Source organism: Cebidichthys violaceus, unplaced genomic scaffold, assembly GCF_023349555.1.
Source record: "Cebidichthys violaceus isolate CVI_PGR_0920_01 unplaced genomic scaffold, fCebVio1.0.p SCAF_15, whole genome shotgun sequence".
In the NCBI taxonomy this organism is placed as follows: domain Eukaryota; kingdom Metazoa; phylum Chordata; class Actinopteri; order Perciformes; family Stichaeidae; genus Cebidichthys; species Cebidichthys violaceus.
The window spans coordinates 2,921,317-2,939,187 of NW_027176318.1; the positions used below are offsets into that span (position 1 = coordinate 2,921,317).

At 42.1% G+C, this 17,871-nt stretch overlaps 1 protein-coding gene across 1 annotated transcript in view; it reads right to left on the reverse strand.

The window, feature by feature from the left end:
- The window catches only part of si:dkey-225n22.4 (collagen alpha-1(XXI) chain), a 58,760-nt gene extending 47,706 nt beyond the window's left edge, over window positions 1-11,054 (reverse strand). The window contains exons 1-8 of the mRNA XM_068709459.1: window positions 10,976-11,054; window positions 10,664-10,800; window positions 10,277-10,396; window positions 8,907-9,023; window positions 8,405-8,591; window positions 7,464-7,629; window positions 7,119-7,341; window positions 5,105-5,278 (exon numbers count right to left, since the gene is read on the reverse strand). Of these exons, the coding sequence (XP_068565560.1) occupies window positions 5,105-5,278; window positions 7,119-7,341; window positions 7,464-7,629; window positions 8,405-8,591; window positions 8,907-9,023; window positions 10,277-10,396; window positions 10,664-10,800; window positions 10,976-11,054 (1,203 nt within the window). The remainder of the gene's footprint in view (window positions 1-5,104; window positions 5,279-7,118; window positions 7,342-7,463; window positions 7,630-8,404; window positions 8,592-8,906; window positions 9,024-10,276; window positions 10,397-10,663; window positions 10,801-10,975) is intronic.
- Between the last annotated feature and the right edge of the window lie 6,817 nt (window positions 11,055-17,871).

Here is a 17,871-nt window from a genome sequence, read left to right on the forward strand (position 1 = left end):
GTGGGGGAAAAGAGTGTTCAATTTCCTCACCCACTGACTCTCTTTGGCCAGTCTTTGTCTTTCAGACCACCAGGATCCCGACTCCAGCCCCACGATGAGGATATTTTCGCTTCCATGCTGTCTAAAATGCTCGTACAAGTGAGTCCTTTTGTTGGCCTTGTTAATCAAGTAGAGATGTTGTTTTAGTCTTAGGATTAAGCTGTTCTTGGTCTGGCCAATGTACAGTTTTTTACAAACATCACACTTGATACAATAAACCAAATTTTTTGATTGTGGCTTAGTCACATGCCAGACCGGTGCGCTCAGGTGAATATGTTGGTTCACCATGAACTTTCTATTTTTAAAGTGTCTGGCATGTTTTTCTTTTTTGTGATCATCGCCAAGGGAGGCATGTACTAGAAGGTCTTTGATGTTTTTGTTCCTTCTAAATGCTGCTATAATTTTGAAGTCTGCAAACGATTCCATACGATCCTGTACCCTCTTAAAATAGTTTTTGATCCTAGCATTCAAGGCTCTAGAGGCAGGAGAAAAGGGAGAGACAAAGGGAACCAGATGTTGATAGTTGTCCTCTCTCCTAGGTCTCGGCCCTTGTTGGTAACCTCGCTGGACATCCACCTTAATGCCCCGGAGGAAGGTCCTGCTCTAACCCCAACGTCTGAGTGCCTGAAAGAGGGTCCTTGTTGCCAACTCGACATCCCCCGCTACTGTGCAAATCCTATGAAACCTTATTAGTTGTGATTTGACAATCCCACGATAGGTGTGTTTCGGGTGGTAACTGGATTTATGCAACAGTGCGTGGGTGTCGGTCGGCTTAAAGTAGACCCTCGTGCCCAGGCTACTCTCTCCGTTCTCCCTCCCGTCCAGAAAAACCTCAGTGTCCAGGAACTCAATTTTCTCTGGTTGTAGATTGTATTTGATCGAGATTGAGGGGTGATGATCATTCAGGACCGCAATAAAATCGCAAAAATCAGCCTTAGAATAGTTCCAAATCCCAAAGATGTCATCCAGGTACCGTACATAAAAGCTTGGTAGTTTGCTGCATTTAGGGAAGACAGTACGCTCCCAGTCGGCCATATAAATGTTGGCATAGGCCGGAGCAAACTTCTTGCCCATTGCAGTTCCATGGATCTGGAGGTACACCTCAGAATTGAATACAAAGTCATTTTTTGTAAGGCCTAATTCTAGCAGTGTGAGAAGGGCCTCGTCCGGCCTAGTGGGGTCAGGGTACTTCTTGAAGATGTCTCGCACCGCTTTAAGACCTAATTGGGTCTCTATGCTGGTGTAGAGAGAGTCAATATTGACCGAAAAGAGCATCCCCCCTGGTGGCACCATGATCTGCTTTAGTTTTGTGACAAATTCATAGGTGTCTTTGATATAGCTCTCATGTTTTTGGGACAAGGGGTTAATATAGTGATCAATAAATTCCGCTACCCTATAGGATTCACTCCCACAGTCAGACACAATTGGTCTGCCGGGGGGAACCTCATGTGGGACCGTCCAGGTCGCTGGGTCCTTGTGGATTTTAGGCAAGAGATAGAACTTTCTTGGCCGTGGAGGGTCCTCACCAGACAGGTATTGCTTTTGTTTGGCCGTGATTATCTTTTTGTCATGCAAACATCCCACCACCTCCCGGATCTTCTTCTGGGTGTCCCGTTGCAGAGAGCAGGTTAAAGGTAAGTAGTGGGTGGTGTTGTTTAGCTGTCTGTAGGCCTCGGTTAAGTATTGATTCTTATCCATAATAACTATCTTGGAGCCCTTGTCCGCCGGTTTGATGACTATTTCTCGGCTAGATTTTAATTGCTTCAGTGCTTGTCTTTCCCCGGTTGATAAGTTACCCTCTCTCTCCCTTCTGCAGCCGATTCTCTCAAGAGCCCGAATATCTTGCTTAATCAGCTTTTTAATGGGATCTGCCGCCAGATCACATTCTGGTTCCCAGGTGGAGGGATTGATAAAAGGGACCCGAGAAGAATCAGTGGTACCTTTTTTGGTCCAGGAGTCTCAGTCTTCTATGGTACCTATATAGGTCCCTTTTGAGCCCCTGCCTATCCACCACCAGTGGATGAAGAAGAGGCCCTTCTCCAGCAGCCTTTCTTCATCTACTGTTAAAAAAAAAGAAGAAGAAAGATTTAAAATATTCGAATGGGGCTGGTTTGACACTCCAGGTCCCTCTATTCTGTGTTTAACTGTTCCATCCAGGAGTGAAGGATTCTGTCGGCAGTGGCCGGAGTCCAATGAATCAGGTCTTTTGGATTCACCCGGAACTGGTCCTGTGCAATCCCCTTCAGGGTTCTGAAGCTGCCCTCCAAGAAGAGGTTAACTTCCCCCAGAAGGGTCTTGCACTCTGGTTCAAGTTGTGGGGAAAACTGAATCACTGGAACCACAATCTCTGCTTTTGGGAAGATTGTTTTGGCCCGCGACAACAATTGCTGGAACTGTTTTTTTACTGTGGACAACTGGTTCCCCCTAGGCAATTGTTCAACCCCACCGAGAGGACGACCTTGTGGACTGTATGGCAGGGGTCCAGCTTCCCTAGGATCTCTTTGATGTGATGTACTTGGGCCCCAGGGAAGCTGTCTATTTGTACTGAGGGATATTGGTACTCAGCGATCCGAGACAGGTTTGAGTCCCCCACCACCAACACCGGTTGTTTAATATCCAAACACCACTGCACTCCTTTTTGGTATGTGGTGCAGTGGCGGGTGGGTTTTAGACAGGTGGGGGCTCGCCTCTCAGGGGAGTAAACCTCCCGACTGGGGGGAGTCTCCACTCCCAAGATGGACCTCTCCTCCTCCACCAGTAGCTGGGATTCTGGGAAGACCACTGCCACATTTGTGTGTGGAGTCTCGCCCTCCACAGGACCCAACAAGTTGCCCCTCTCATCCCCCCCAACCTCACTCAGATCCGAGCTATCTGACATGTATAGCTGGAAATTAGGTCAGAAGCCCAGGTTGCTGTCCAGGCTACTGAAGAGCGTGGCCTGATGAATGTCTGCTTGGCAAACCTGAGGGCTTCCTCCCAATTCCAGCCCCCGGTTGACCCGGATGGGCTCCCCTCCAATAGAGGTAAGTCCAGAGTCTACGATAGCTCTGAGGGAGGCCACCTTTGGACAGCTATCCTGATTGGGGTTAATTTCAGGACCAAGATTGGAATTAGGGTCTGAAATGGGGTTGGGGTTAGGCATGGGGCCTGGGTGGGGGTGAGGTTCAAGGAAGGGGGAGAGGGAGATGGTTGGGGTTAGGGCCTGGATTTGGGCTGGGGTTAGGCTGGAGGAAAGGGGGAGGGTGATGGTTGGGGTTAGGGCCCGGATTTGGGTTGGGGTTAGACCGGAGGTGGTGGGGGGGGGTGGTGATGGCTGGGGGCCGGATTCAGGCCAAGACCAAGGTCAGGGCCAGAAGTGGGACCAGTCCTGCCAGTTCGATGGCGCGGCCAATCTGCCCGAGGTGGTAGAGGTGCACGGACCACCCCAGGTACAGGGCCAGTGTCCGAGCTGGGACCCAAGCTGTTGTTACCCCTCCCCTGCTCTATAGGTGGCAAGGTCGGCCATTCTCCCTCATCCAGCCCCCAAAGCCCCTCCACCAAAGAGGGCCCCCCCACTAAGGTCGAGAGGGTGGCAATGGAGGATACGGTAATACGGTAAGGCGTCGTTTGTATCTGCCTCTACCGTATGCAATCGCTTTATCCCATGCCACTTTATCAAACACCGAGAGTTTTTCCAGGGCGAGGCAATCATCAAGTCATAGTGGTCTTTCAGGATGTTCATGTTGTTTCTCATCCACTCGTCGGTGTTGTTCCTCACCCTAGATGATGTTACTGTATTTGGGGATGACGGTTTAATAAATGATGTTAAACTATTAACCTGTCTCAGCATGCCCACCGGGAAACTGTCTGTCTGGTACGTTTTCTCAATCACTTCAGCGTGGTGAATGGTTTGAAGCAATTTGAAGTACTTTTGACTCCCCCCTCGGACCACTGTGGTCCTTTGCTCCATTTCCTTCTGGAATCTTCACTCTCGGATGTATATAAAAAAAAGGTTCATAGTTAGGGCTGGTTCAGGTTTACAGTTAGGGCTGGTTCAGGTTTATAGTTAGGGCTGGCTCAGGTTTATAGTTAGGACTGGCTCAGGGTTATAGTTGGAGCTGGTTCAGGTTTATAGTTAGGACTGGCTCAGGTTTATAGTTAGAGCTGGTTCATGGTTATAGTTAGGACTGGCTCAGGTTTATAGTTAGGGCTGGCTCAGGTTTATAGTTAGGGCTGGCTCAGGGTTATAGTTGGAGCTGGTTCAGGTTTATAGTTAGGGTTGGTTCAGGTTTATAGTTAGGACTGGCTCAGGTTTATAGTTAGGACTGGCTCAGGTTTATAGTTAGAGCTGGTTCAGGTTTATAGTTAGGACTGGCTCAGGTTTATAGTTAGGGCTGGCTCAGGTTTATAGTTAGGGCTGGCTCAGGTTTATAGTTAGGGCTGGCTCAGGTTTATAGTTGGAGCTGGTTCAGGTTTATAGTTAGGGTTGGTTCAGGTTTATAGTTAGGGCTGGCTCAGGTTTGCCTTGGACCAGCCTTCCTAGGATACACTGAGTTCCTTTCTCCTCTTCTCTCTCTCCTGTATGAATTCATATCTCATTAATGCACATTACTAACTTTGCTTCTTCTCCGGAGTCTTTGTGCTTTCTCTCCTCACAGGTTTCCATGGATCGTGCTTATATCTGGACCGTGGTTGACCACTGTTGTTATTATTATTATTATTAGTCATATTTCTTTTACTATTGCCGATACCATTATTTCTATATCCACTGCTGCTGCTGTTATTATTAGTAGTCGTAATTTATCCATCATTATTCTGCTACTTTCATTATATGAATAATTTCTCTGTCATATGCATTGAATGTGTTGTAGCTCTGTTATGTTGTTCATTCTGTACACATGGCATCTATCACACTTCTGTCCATCCTGATAGAGGATTTCTCCTCTGTTGCAGTTTTTCCTGTTTCGATGTGAGGGTGCTGGGACAGAGGATGTCACATGTGTACAGATTGTAAAGCCCTCTGAGGCAAAATATATTAAAGGAACGTATTTTATTTTCTCCTCTTAGTTGCGGTGTTTATACTCACAGGCAGAGTGATGTCTGTTCCTCGCCGCTTAGCAACCTGTGTCTCCCCATTGATGTAGATGGGCTCAACCGGTTCCAGCATTATTTCCTGGATCAGTTGATCGTCAAGGAAACCGGTCACCTGACGTGGTCTCACCAGGACTTTGAGCTGATGCCACTTTCCATCGTACAGAGTCTAAGAGAAGGCACAGATATTTCATAAATACTTTTGTTTTTTAAGGTTCAAATACAAAGAAATATTTACTGGGAGTCTGTTCATTTATAAGACTTAAACACTGCATTCACAGTTGCATGAGAAAACAATCATTCATTTGTCAAACTTTTTTTGGCAGTCTTATGTGTGCATGTGCTAAATCTAATTAATTTTGTCAGTAAGACCAAAAATGTGTGCTCTCTAAATGCTCCACAAATAGTTAGAACCAGCAAGGTATTAAGACTTCTTCCTTTTCCCTTCACAGTCTTTTTTTAAAGCTCCAACCATACAGAGGGAGAGAAAGAGAGAAACAGAGCAGCTATTGTTTCATTGGGAGTGAGCCACAGCCATCATTTCAAAATGACCAATCACAGGCCTCTACCTTGTGTCACATCAAATTAAATGTGTTAAGATAATTACAACCCTGATGACCACTCTACGCTAGAGTCTAGGTGTGTGTCAGGCTGGTGGCTGCCTTTTGGAAAACAAACAGCCCGGCATTTCCACTACACATTCACCAACTAGTTTCCACTGGGGACTCCAGTGGTTTAGAGAAGGAAATGTTTTCTTTGAGCCTCTGCCTAGCTTCCATCACGTTACATCTTCACTGGTCCAGCTGTGCATTGAACTAAGCAGAAAATTATGTTGAAATAATTGATAGTTTGGCTCTCTGCAAGTCATCCATGTCAGGTTTATTCAATGAAACCAACAAGAAGGGAAACCCGAGATTGGAAGAGACAGAGTGCACTCTAATAACACAAAAGTTCTTTCAGGGGCAGGACAATATAACAGTTTTTCTCATATTTGTATACTTTATTGTCTATTTTGAGCGGCTTACCACTGTGAGGATATTATTCATGGTGCAAGTCTAAGCAGCAGAATTAACTGAGTTAGACTCTCACTGCATTAAGCTTATTCTGTCTCAATTACTGATAAGCTGAGACATAATATGCTGACATGTTGGGATACCTAGCTTTACAAAACACTTCAAAATCATACATGCTAGATCCAAAATGCTGTGTATACATTTGCAAACAACACAAAAAAATGTCAAAAAGTAAATGCAACAAATTTGAATAATTTAGAAAATCAGTTTTGTGTGTATAAAATGTATAAATCATTAAACAAACTATGTACTGTATAATACAGCAACATTCATAATGAATATTGATTCAATAATCCAACCTTCCTCGTATTACAGGATTTTGAGACAAAACTTAAAACACATTCCATTTTTTTGATCATCTATACACCAGAATATGTCAGGGTTTTTCGGAGCATTAATGGGAAACTGAGACTGTATGAAAAATACCAGAGGATGCCCCAGTCTTGATTATTCTTAGCCCGAGGAACAATCCCTATTCTTAACTGTGCAAATGAAGATTTTTGGCTTATTTTTAAGTGAAATGTAATATGATTTAGGGGTAAGCTTCTCTTTAATATGCATCTATGACATTCATTTTGGTCTGGTTGAATTACCATTAGAGGAATTCATTCCTATATTTTCAGGAAAACAAAGTGATAGCCTGTCGCATTAGTAGCTCTGCCATGATTGTCTTGATTGACAGATATAAATAAATAAATAATTGATTTCTATTATTTGTAATGAACTGTGAGTCACTCAAGAATCTTTGCAGCTAACCAACAGAGTCAAAGGTAGTCATTTTTACTGAACTAAATTGGATTGGATCAGCTGACAGAGAGATCTCAGGCTTTTTCACACTTGGTCATATTGGGAGCATTTGTCAGTACTTGGAGATCAAAGCCCAGCCAAAAGCCATGTTGGTCTCGCATGGACATCCAACTCAATCCTAATACCAACCTGAAAGCCTGCTTTGAAGGTGACTCTCTGCTCCTGTTCTGTTGTACTGGTAGTGGTGAAGATGACAGTTTTGTCCTTCCCATTCAGTGTCACTGCAGCCTGGATCTCCTTATCCTTAGACAGCACCCTCCAAAGATCAAAGGTCAGCTTGCTAGAAGACCCCTTTAGACGCAGGGTGGCTACGAACACGTAGGAGGGAGGGAGGCCTTCTGGGAAGATATCTCTAGTACAAGGAAGAGGTCAAGTTACTACAAAATACAAATACAAACAATAGTTGGTAAATTAAATGAAAAGGGGGGAAAATTGATAGGTTTTTACTTATGTCATTACATCACGACATTCTACCTGGTATTCTCAGTAATGTCTGTGGAGGCAGTCAGACCGTAAGCTGCCTCAGAAATCAGAGAGCCGGCGATCTTCTTGGCCTTCTTCTGAATGTTCATGCCCAGCATCAGCTCAAAGCCTTTCTCATCACGAGATGCCACCGATATTCGTGTTGGACACACCGACTCTAGAAAGAAAAAAAGGGTCCATTCATTCAGCATTATTTGGTGGTGTAGGCTATTGGCTTGTATTATTGTGGACAGTTGAATTTACTTTTTGCTGTTGAATATAAAATAATTCAAAGCCTCGGCTTAACAGTGAACCATAATGCAAACATGGAACGGGCACTGAAACTAAAAAGATGAAGCCATTGTTAATGTTATTACATCCGTCCTGTTTCTCCTCTGTCGGGCCAAAATGTCTGCAGTTATGTTTTGCTTCCTTCTGCGCTTTCCTCTAGTCTGCCTTGCCATTTTCAGTGAGAAATGAGAACATGTTGACCGAATGTAAGCTAACAAGGTACATGATTACATCGTTATTGAAAACATTTGAAAAGGTTTATTAACTTTTGGGTGATCAATGTGTTATGTATATTTCACACATTAGCATTCATTGGCAGTCATGTTTCTGGCTGCATTTTGTCCAATATTCACTCACATTTTGGCTCTCTTTTGGCCTCCACCAACTCCTGAGAAAAATGTCTTGTCTAATTGCTACAGGTACCTTGCTTTAGCTGTTAGCTGATACATTGTTGACTTTCTTTAACAGCTACAGTAGCATTATTTGCTAATTATCTATTTGCTGTTTGGTGCAGATCAGTTAGCAAAACGGTTTTATCAGGGCTAAAAAAATAAGTCATTCTGAATGAGGAAGCTGAAATGCTAAGTGAGAAGAAACTTCTGCCAATATCAGTGACTTATGTTCCATTAGCAAATACCACGAGTCAAAAATATGATCCCAACCTTCGCAGAGCTTTTGCTCCATGGAACCTTGAATACGCTCAATGGTAGTGTAATCTTCGGCATACAGGACATAAGCGGATGATGGTCTATTGGCGATGGATACCAGCTCCGAGGTGGTGATCTCACTGCCAACTCCAACAGCAAATACTGTAATGCCCTGAGCTCGTGCCTCCATACTGGCATCCACCTAAAGAAACATAGGCTGTGGTGAAAATCAGCCCCCGATGGTAAAGAGGCTTTCCATTTAGACCCTTGACAGAGGGTTTATGTTTGAAGAACAGTATGACAAAAATACAATTAACAATATTACAGCTTTCACCAAAACGCCAAAATGTTAATACCCCATGCTGGATATTATTTTCTTGTTGAGGTTCTATGGCTGGAGGAGCTCCTGTCATTCTTTATTTCACACTTCGTTACGACTGCCACTATGATTTGGGCCACCCAAGTAAACTTGACTTGGTTTCGCTCAAGCACTTGAACACAGCAAAGTGACATTTACCACGTCATCCTGAGATTTGCCGTCAGTAACCACGACGGCGATGCGATTCTTGACCTGACTGGCTCTGTGGGAGGAGGCAAACACGTGGTCCACGGCAAACTTGATGGCCCTGCCAGTCTGCAAGACAGTCAGAGAACAGTGATGAGCTGGTGGAGTGAAGGAATAACACCACGATGCTGTGAGGGATCATGTGTGTGTGAACTGGTATGTTCACCAGCCATCAACAGCTGCATCACATCAGAGTACAAATCAAACACAATGCCTACATCTCAAAATGTTAGCTATCAGCATGTCAAAGGAATATTCTAGCATACTATGTCTACCAGCGGTGCAGTTGATAACTAAAATGATGATTGGGTGGGACAAGTTAAGAGCTAATGTTAGCTATTTGTTAGCACGTCACTGTAGATATTTAGGGAAAACATAATGCATAGTTTTCTGATGTATCCACATTGCCCTTTAACACAAGTTGCACACTGTCTTACACAAATAGAGTTGGCCTAAAACTGACATTGGGACAAAATACTTGCTCCAATCCAAACATTAAAGGCATACTGGGTGTCAGGACAACAGTTTTCCCATTCTGCTGATGCCTCACATCTTATGGCCTGTATCCTCCGTTTTTCTCTTTAGCAGCTTTTAAAAACTTGGTTCTGCTAAAAACTTGGTTCTCTAATGATTCGAATAAGGGCTAGTCATAGGTTCATCCTAGGAAGTGGATTAACCTTAAAAAAAAAAAGTATCTGCTGACTCGCAGACATTTCTTTCCCAAATAAAATCCATTAAATATATATATATATATATATATATATATATATATATATTAATATATATTAAATATATTAAATAATATATAGAACCGTAAACTGTAATTCCACCGTTTGGCTACTTTGTCAAATTTACTTCAAAGCCCGGCACTCTTCCTAGGAGCTGGCTCTCTCCTTGAAGTGTCATAATGAAAAGTGACGTTGTGAAAAATATATGACATTAGGAACTAACAAGTGGCATAAAAACAGACTTTTGAAAAGGTTGAACTTTGAAATAAAGATTTCTGTTATTATGAAAAATAAGAATGAATGATAAAATAACATTTCATGATATTTACTTGTTTTGGTCATTTCTTAAATTGTTTCACAGTTAAATGTTTAATTCATATTTTACACATTTTATTCATTTACATATTTTTGTTTTTGTTCCTAAGGCGATTTATTCATCAATTTTTAAATTATGTGTCACATTAGTTTTCACTTAGTGAAGAGCAGGAGCCTTATTTTTGAGCCCTCCAACAGTTCTGAATTGTTTTATATTCTTATAATACCTGCATGCAAATTAGGACAGATAAGAGCTGTAGAGAAAACATGCTGTCCTGCCTGTGTGTTTCCTCCCAGGTAGGTGATGCTCTGTATGGCCTGGATGAGCTTCGCTCCACCCTGGTGTTTCCCCAGAGGAATCTCCAGTTGAGGAGTGTCGCTGTACTGGATCACAGCCACCTACAGCAGGCACAAACAAAACTAATGTAGGTGTAGTGCAGATTTACTGAAGCTCCTTGGCACTTGGAATGAGCCATAATGGGGTAATATACGCTTTTTTCTATCGAAGCTGGCGACCAAAACAGAAAGACAGTGTTCTTGATTCAACAGGAGAAAATAATCAAATGAGACGCGCCGTAATCAAATTGCAAGTTAATGGAAAATTGCTGCTAAATGTGAATGGAAATAACAATCTCAGCACAAGGAATTTCATATGGTTTAAATTACCTGTGTGTAGTGGGAGCTGATGTCAAATTGGCTGGTGATGTTGATAAGCCACTGTTTGGCCGTTTCAAAGTCAGAGAAGCCAACACTCCATGAGCCATCAACAATATAGACCAGGTCATTTACAGCTGTACTGCAGCCTACACACACACACACACACACACACACACACACACACACACACACACACACACACACACACACACAGAGTAATCAAAGACACATCTTAAAAGGCAAAGACAGATAATCTAAAAATCTACATTTCAGACTCAAGAGTTGAGTGTCTAACACCGTTATGGTTAGGGTGATCCCTACCTGCTCGGACGTTGTCCTCCTCTGCAGCCTCCAGGGGGGCCAGTAGCAGTATTGCGCTCCATAGTGACCACGGCAACATGACTCCGTAGGAGAGCGGTCAAGTCCAACCTTGCTAAATTAGTGTTAAAAAAAACAAGGATTTCAATAATGGCCTCATGACCTTTTTTTCTAGCCCCCATCAGTTCAACGTTTCCAACTGACCAAACCCTTTAGTTGATAGATAATATGTCTTTAAGTAATGGCCAATATCAAATGAAATTGTTTTCAATAAGGCTTCTAGGGGCCACTAGATACACACACAGACTTTTTTTCCTTTGCAGGAACCATTTCAGTAACTCAGGAACTTTACCTGATATTTCTTAAAAATCTAAATAGAGAGGCGAAGTCTCTGAATTGGGACCTTATTTTGGAATAAAGTATGTACAGTAGTCGCAGTTTGTTTGTCGTTTTATCCTTGAGTTTTGTGTGAAACCGAAAACTGATGTATGTCACCAACACCACTGTTACCTTGGCTTGCTAGCTAGCTAGGTAACTTAGCTATATCCATGCACAAATGGATAGCCAATGAGAGCCAAGACTGAAGCTGAGCTAACCCAGCAAGGACTCTAGGCTCCACCAGCCAGTCTGCTCCTGGCTAATGTCCAGTTGCAGGAAAATGCAGCAACAGCAGGTCAGTGTCCACGTCTTCACAGAGACCTGGATCCATCGTAGCATCCTGAATCAAGACAGAGAGCAGGACTCTGGTGGACCAGGGGAGGTGGACTCTGTGGTTACATCAATGATGCTTGGTGCTCAAAAACAGTCAAAGTTGATGGACAACGTTCCCCTGATGTCAAACTTTTAATGTTAATGAAATTGATTTGTTGCTGCTGTTTGCATTCCTCTTGATGCAAGTTCAAAAACTGTATTCCAGGAATGCGCTACGGTTTTTGTTTAGTTTTGTTCTGTTTTTTTTTCTTCTTCTTCTTCTTGTGTAGCAAATGGCTACAACTGCATTTTGTTTTGCAACCCTCTGTTGCATAATGACAATAAATTGTCCATGAATCCTTGATGGAAATGCAAACAGGAATCCACAAAAGGGAATTTTAATTTAGTTTAGTTCCTGAGTTTTCTAGTTTCAGCAGGCTCCTTTGTTCCTTTAAGTATTTGATTGAAGAGGGCATTGGAAGAGTAATTTAACACAAAGCTCAACTGTTTCGTTGACTTGTTGATGTTTCAAATTGGTGCATTCATGTGCTCTAAATATGCTCTGTTCAGTTGCCCTGGTAATCAAACTTAACACCTTAACACCAACAGGGACGTCAGTTCACTTACAACAAAGAAATAGAATATGAGTAGAACGGACATTGAACTGTTTTCTGTGGTCATTTGACTAGTACAAAAGACATTTTTGTACTATTTTTTTCTCTCCCACATACAACCGTCACTTCATCTGTAAGGCCAGGACCCCGATCCGACCTGCCAAGCCGAGCATATCTGGTAACTACACCGGTCGTCGCCATCTTAGCATTGACGACAACATATCCTAACTCCCGGCTATCCAAAAAGTTGCGAAGAGCCGGATTGTCGGTGGCGCTGAGACGGCCCCGGGTGACTCAGCAGAGGAGACAGTTAGCGCTGGGCGACCTGAGACATCACCCACATGTCACTCAAAGTGGCCACACCCTTCATTCTGCAGAACTTCTATGGTCTATGGAGTTAGACTCGTGTTTCGAGCCAGCTTCAAGTGGCCATTAGATGAACTGCAGTTTGTGTCACTTCCGCGTTGGCTTCGTTTTTCAGCACCAGAGGTTACCTCTTGATTAAACCATATCATGTCCAAACAATTACATGCTAGTTCTCAAGCTTCTCTCTGAAGTATTGAGACTTTGTATTCCATACAACAAATATATACACACATAATAAATACAGTAAAAATACATAAGTGTGTGTGTTTCTACAAAATAGCAGGACGAGATGACTATCCATAAAAAGTCCAATGAATGGACTGTGTTATAATATTGAGTTGGTACATATATGATATACGACTGCCTTGTGAAATCACCACATCTGTCTTATTCTGTCCACTGTCCCCACTGTCCTTCTCTCCTCCTCCTCCTCTTTCCTGTAAAATGCTTTTACGAGTTTTCATATTGTGCCATGCGACATATGGTTTAGTAGCCTAGTGTGTTCTCCAGAGCTCTCCCTGTGTTCATTTTGCAGCTCAAACATGGTTCCACAGACCACAAGGCTGGGCCAGAGAAAATAACAACGTGGGCACTATGCTGGGATGGGAAAACAGAAATATAAGCATGGCAGAGATGGCTGCAGTGTGCTGGCAAAGGCTTTAAAGACAGGGGAGGATCAGTCAGCTGAAGAGAGAACAGCCACCACAACCTTTCTTTTACAAAGACTCCTCCCAGCTCCAGTAACTCTCTCTCTCTCTCTCTCTCTCTCTCTCTCTCTCTCTTGTTATTATAGAAGCATATTACACCAAGGTACTTCTACATGTGAATTAATTTGTTTGCAGTGGTTAACCCAAAAAACAATTGGTTATAAAGTAAATGTTGCAATGTGCAAAGACTACAGTTGAAATAATAATACTAAAAAAAAACCTGTTCAGTATGGTTACCCGCTTGTAGGAAATGCATTAACAAGTACAATAAATGAATATATAAATGATATCTAAGAGCTCATATTTTTGCATCACTGCCTACATGTGATGAATTCATCTACAACACTAACTAACTTCATCATCATGGTGTCTAAATGCACAGTCAACATGGACATGTTCCCTCCAAATAAATTGCATGTGGGCACGATGGGCTTGAAATAGGCGAACAGTAAGGGCCCCGCAGGGGCTAATTGCAGTCTGTGTGCTCAACATAAGAACCATATGTGTTCAATATGGGATGATTGCATGGGCCTCTACTGTGGGGAACGTGACATGTTTTGAAAGCGTCCCATTTCCTAGCCATTGATTTAAAGTGGGCCAAATGGTAAAACAGGTGCATGGAGACGCAGCTCGTGTCTTTGGATTGACTGGCATTTTGTTTGCCCTCTAAATTGGTCTAAGTGTGTTAATGTGTATATTTCACTCACCATACAAACTGTTAACATACAAGCAAAGAAATCCCGCTCAAACGTAGTTGGTCAATACTACTCAGACTACAAACAAGACTCAAAACGGAACCCAGAAGGCCTCTGCTACCTAAATCTTGTCCCGTTGCTGTTTATAGAAATTAGCATAGACCTAACCAAACCAAACCTTAACCACAGCGATGGCAGATCAGGACACTTTCACATGACCGAGATTTCACATAATTGTGATAAAGGCAATGACAAAATTACGTATTTTGTTGTTTAGCTGAGAGGAAATTCTTAAACATTGATGAAAACTGGTGCCATCATCGCATTGCGCCTTCTTTTTCTGCAGTGGCTTGATGGCATCTTGAGAATTAACTCCACCGACTGTTGATCCTGATGTGCACAACTCCCAATATTCACATTAGAAATGGCATTAATTCTCTTTTTCCTTTACATTACATTAAATTACAGTCATTTAGAAGACGCTTTCATTCAAAGCGACTTACACTTTGGATAAAAGTATTCAAGAGAACTACTAGTCACCAGAAGTCATCTCCTATTTTAAACAAGCATCTAAGAGCATAAACCAGAGCAAAAGTACAGTGCAGAAACAAACTAATATGAATACAATAAGTGCAACAAACTAATATGAATACAATAAGTGCTAAGTGGAAGGCTCAGGGTAGTACTTCTTTTCTAAGAATTTGGTTAAAATGTGCTCTAAATTTGGATGGAAATTTGACTGTGATTGTACAAACATTTTGTAACCAACTGTCTCCAATGTTCAGCCCTACGGCAGCTCCAAGCATACGCTACATTCAATTCTGTGGAAGTCAGTCCAGCCAGATCTCTAAAGGTATCTGTGCCAATACAGGTTCCTCTAAGTATCATATGAGATCCAGGAAAACAGTATTTCTGCTCCTGAAAATACATGTGTCCACTCATTGATACTCGGTGCCTCCTAGTGTCCAGGTGTTTGTTTGAGGACAGATCGGTGACAGTGTAACAGAAAACCCAGGGGAACATGGTGGGAAGGACTAGGGGTCAAAACCACATGGTTGTGAGGTCACGTTGAATAACACTGAGACAACATGCCACAGGAGAATGTTTCAAATGTTTCACGATTTCTAAAAGTGTCTCCACCAGGATCCTCAAAAAGATCCTTCCTTGGATCCAACTACACATCCTTTCCTCGGTGCCTCACTCTTTCATTTTAAAGCATGCTAGTCATTAAAAAAAAATCACACAGTGGGGAGAGGCAGGTAGTGCAACCTGAATTCTTCCAAACCTCACTCCACATTTGGCACACCGCAAGTGCAGCATACCAACCACATCAACCATCCCCGCTGGCTGCAGCATCACAGAACATTCCCTTGTGCACAGATGTTGTTGGGATTGCTCAGCGCCTTTGGTTAGTTTACGAAGCAAAGATGGCTGCAGAGAGCAACTCAAGCACTGCCATTTATTCCTTACATGATCCACTGTACCCGACTGATGCCTGAGAATATTCATTGTATTGCATTGTATTATTATTATTGTATTATTATTATTATAAGATGTAGGGTGTGACAATATATATTTTTGTTAATGTGGTGAAATTGAATCAAATACCTTTTCAGAAGACCTTTTTGCATGTTGAAGTCTGTTTATTGTAATTTACAAATAACTACTCACCATTTTCCATAGCATGTTGTGTATCATATTACATTATGCTGTGATTTCACAACTTTTATTCATTTCATTTCGTAATGACATTAAAGGACCCAATGACTGTTTGAAGAGTGAGTCAAATGTATGACATAATCTCAAATGCAATCATTGAAAAATGATTGACTGAGTGATTAAGTGTGTTTCCATCCACTTTTTTATGTTCATTTTCAGTTTTCACATATAAAAACCCCTCAGTGTGAACAAAGGTTGGTGTATGGATGGTTCCATCTCGTTCAGCCATCTTCTGCTGCAATCAATGGCAAAGTGTGCCCAGTGTTCTCAAGTCCGACTTTGTGGAGATTCTTTTAAGATTTGCATTACATTTAGAAGACTAATGATGTACTTGTTTTGTAGTAAGTTAGGTTTATTTGAATTACTAAAACATAGTTATTTTGACTGAATCAGGGTAGAATGTATAGTTGTATGGTCACAAATAGGGCTAGCAAAAACACTGATATGGTCATTGAAAGGCATCCCGTTCTCACTCCTAACGTGTTGCTCATTTAGCTTGCGTATGTGACCCACCCACAAGCGACATTGGTGGATGGGTCATACAAACTCACGACTTTCACCCAGGAGACCACTGTACGTGTCCCCTGCAAAACTAAAAGTAAACTTGATAGTTTGTCACGTCAACCATTAGTCAAGTGAGTAGTTTGTCACTCGCTGCGTTAGTCTGTAGTCACTTGGTAGTCCTGTGAGTCGTTCAGGCAAGTTAACTTGAACCATGCTCTATTCCTAAACATAACTAAAGGAGATTGTTGCCTAAACCTAACTTCCTGTGAAGACGTACATTTATGACAAGACACTATGCATGTAACAAGCGTATATATATATATATATATATATATATATATATATATATATATATATATATATATATATATATATATATATATAAATGAGACCAAGATAAATCCTGTCAGAACTTTTTCCACCTTTAATGTGACCTAGAACATGAACAATAAAAAATAAAAACCTTACAATAACCTGGTTGCATGAATATGCACACCCTCTTATAACTGGGGATGTGGCTGTGTTCAGAATTAACCAATCATATTCAAACTCACGTTAAATAGTAGTCAGTACAAGTCTGCCATCAATTAAAGCGACTCTGATTAATCCCAAATAAGTTTAGCTGTTCTAGAAGGATTTTCCTGACATTTTCTTAGTTGCATCTTACAGCCAAAGCCATAGTCCGCAGAGAGCTTCCAAAGCATCAGAGGGATCTCATTGTTGAAAGGTATTAGTCAGGAGAAGGGTACAAAATAATTTCCAAGGCATTAGATGTACCATGGAACACAATGAAGACAGTCATCATCAAGTGGAGAAAATATGGCACAACTTTGACATTACCAAGAACTGGACGTCCCTCCAAAATTGATGAAAAGACGAGAAGAAAACTGGTCAGGGAGGCTTCCAAGAGGCCTCCAGCAACATTAAAGGAGCTGCAGGAATTTTTGGCAAGTACTGGCTGTGTACTACATGTGACAACAATCTCCCGTATTCTTCATATGTTTGGGCTATGGGGTAGGGTGGCAAGACGGAAGCCTTTTCTTACAAAGAAAAACATCCAAGCCCGGAAAGATTTTGCAAAAACATACATGAAGTCTCCAAAAAGCATGTGGGGAAATGTGTTATGGTCTGATGAAACTAAGGTTGAACTTTGTGGCCATAAACAACACTGCACATCACACAAAGAACACCATACCCAAAGTGAAGCATGGTGGTGGCAGCATCATGCTTTGGGGCTGTTTTTCTTCAGCTGGAACCGGGGCCTTAGTCAAGGTGGAGGGAATTATGAACAGTTCCAAATACCAGTCAATTTTGGCATCAAACCCTCAGGCTTCCATTAGAAAGCTGAAGATGAAGAGGGATTTCACCTTTCAGCACGACAACGAGCCAAAGCTTACCACTCAATCAAAAAAAGCATGGCTTCACCAGAAGAAGATTAAAGTTTTGGAATGGCCCGGCCAGAGCCCAGACCTGAATCCAATTCAACATCTGTGGAGTGATCTGAAGAGGGCTGTGCACAGGAGATGCCCTCGCAATCTCACAGATTTGGAGCCCTTTTGCAAAGAAGAGTGGGCAAATATTGCCAAGTCAAGATGTGCCAAGCT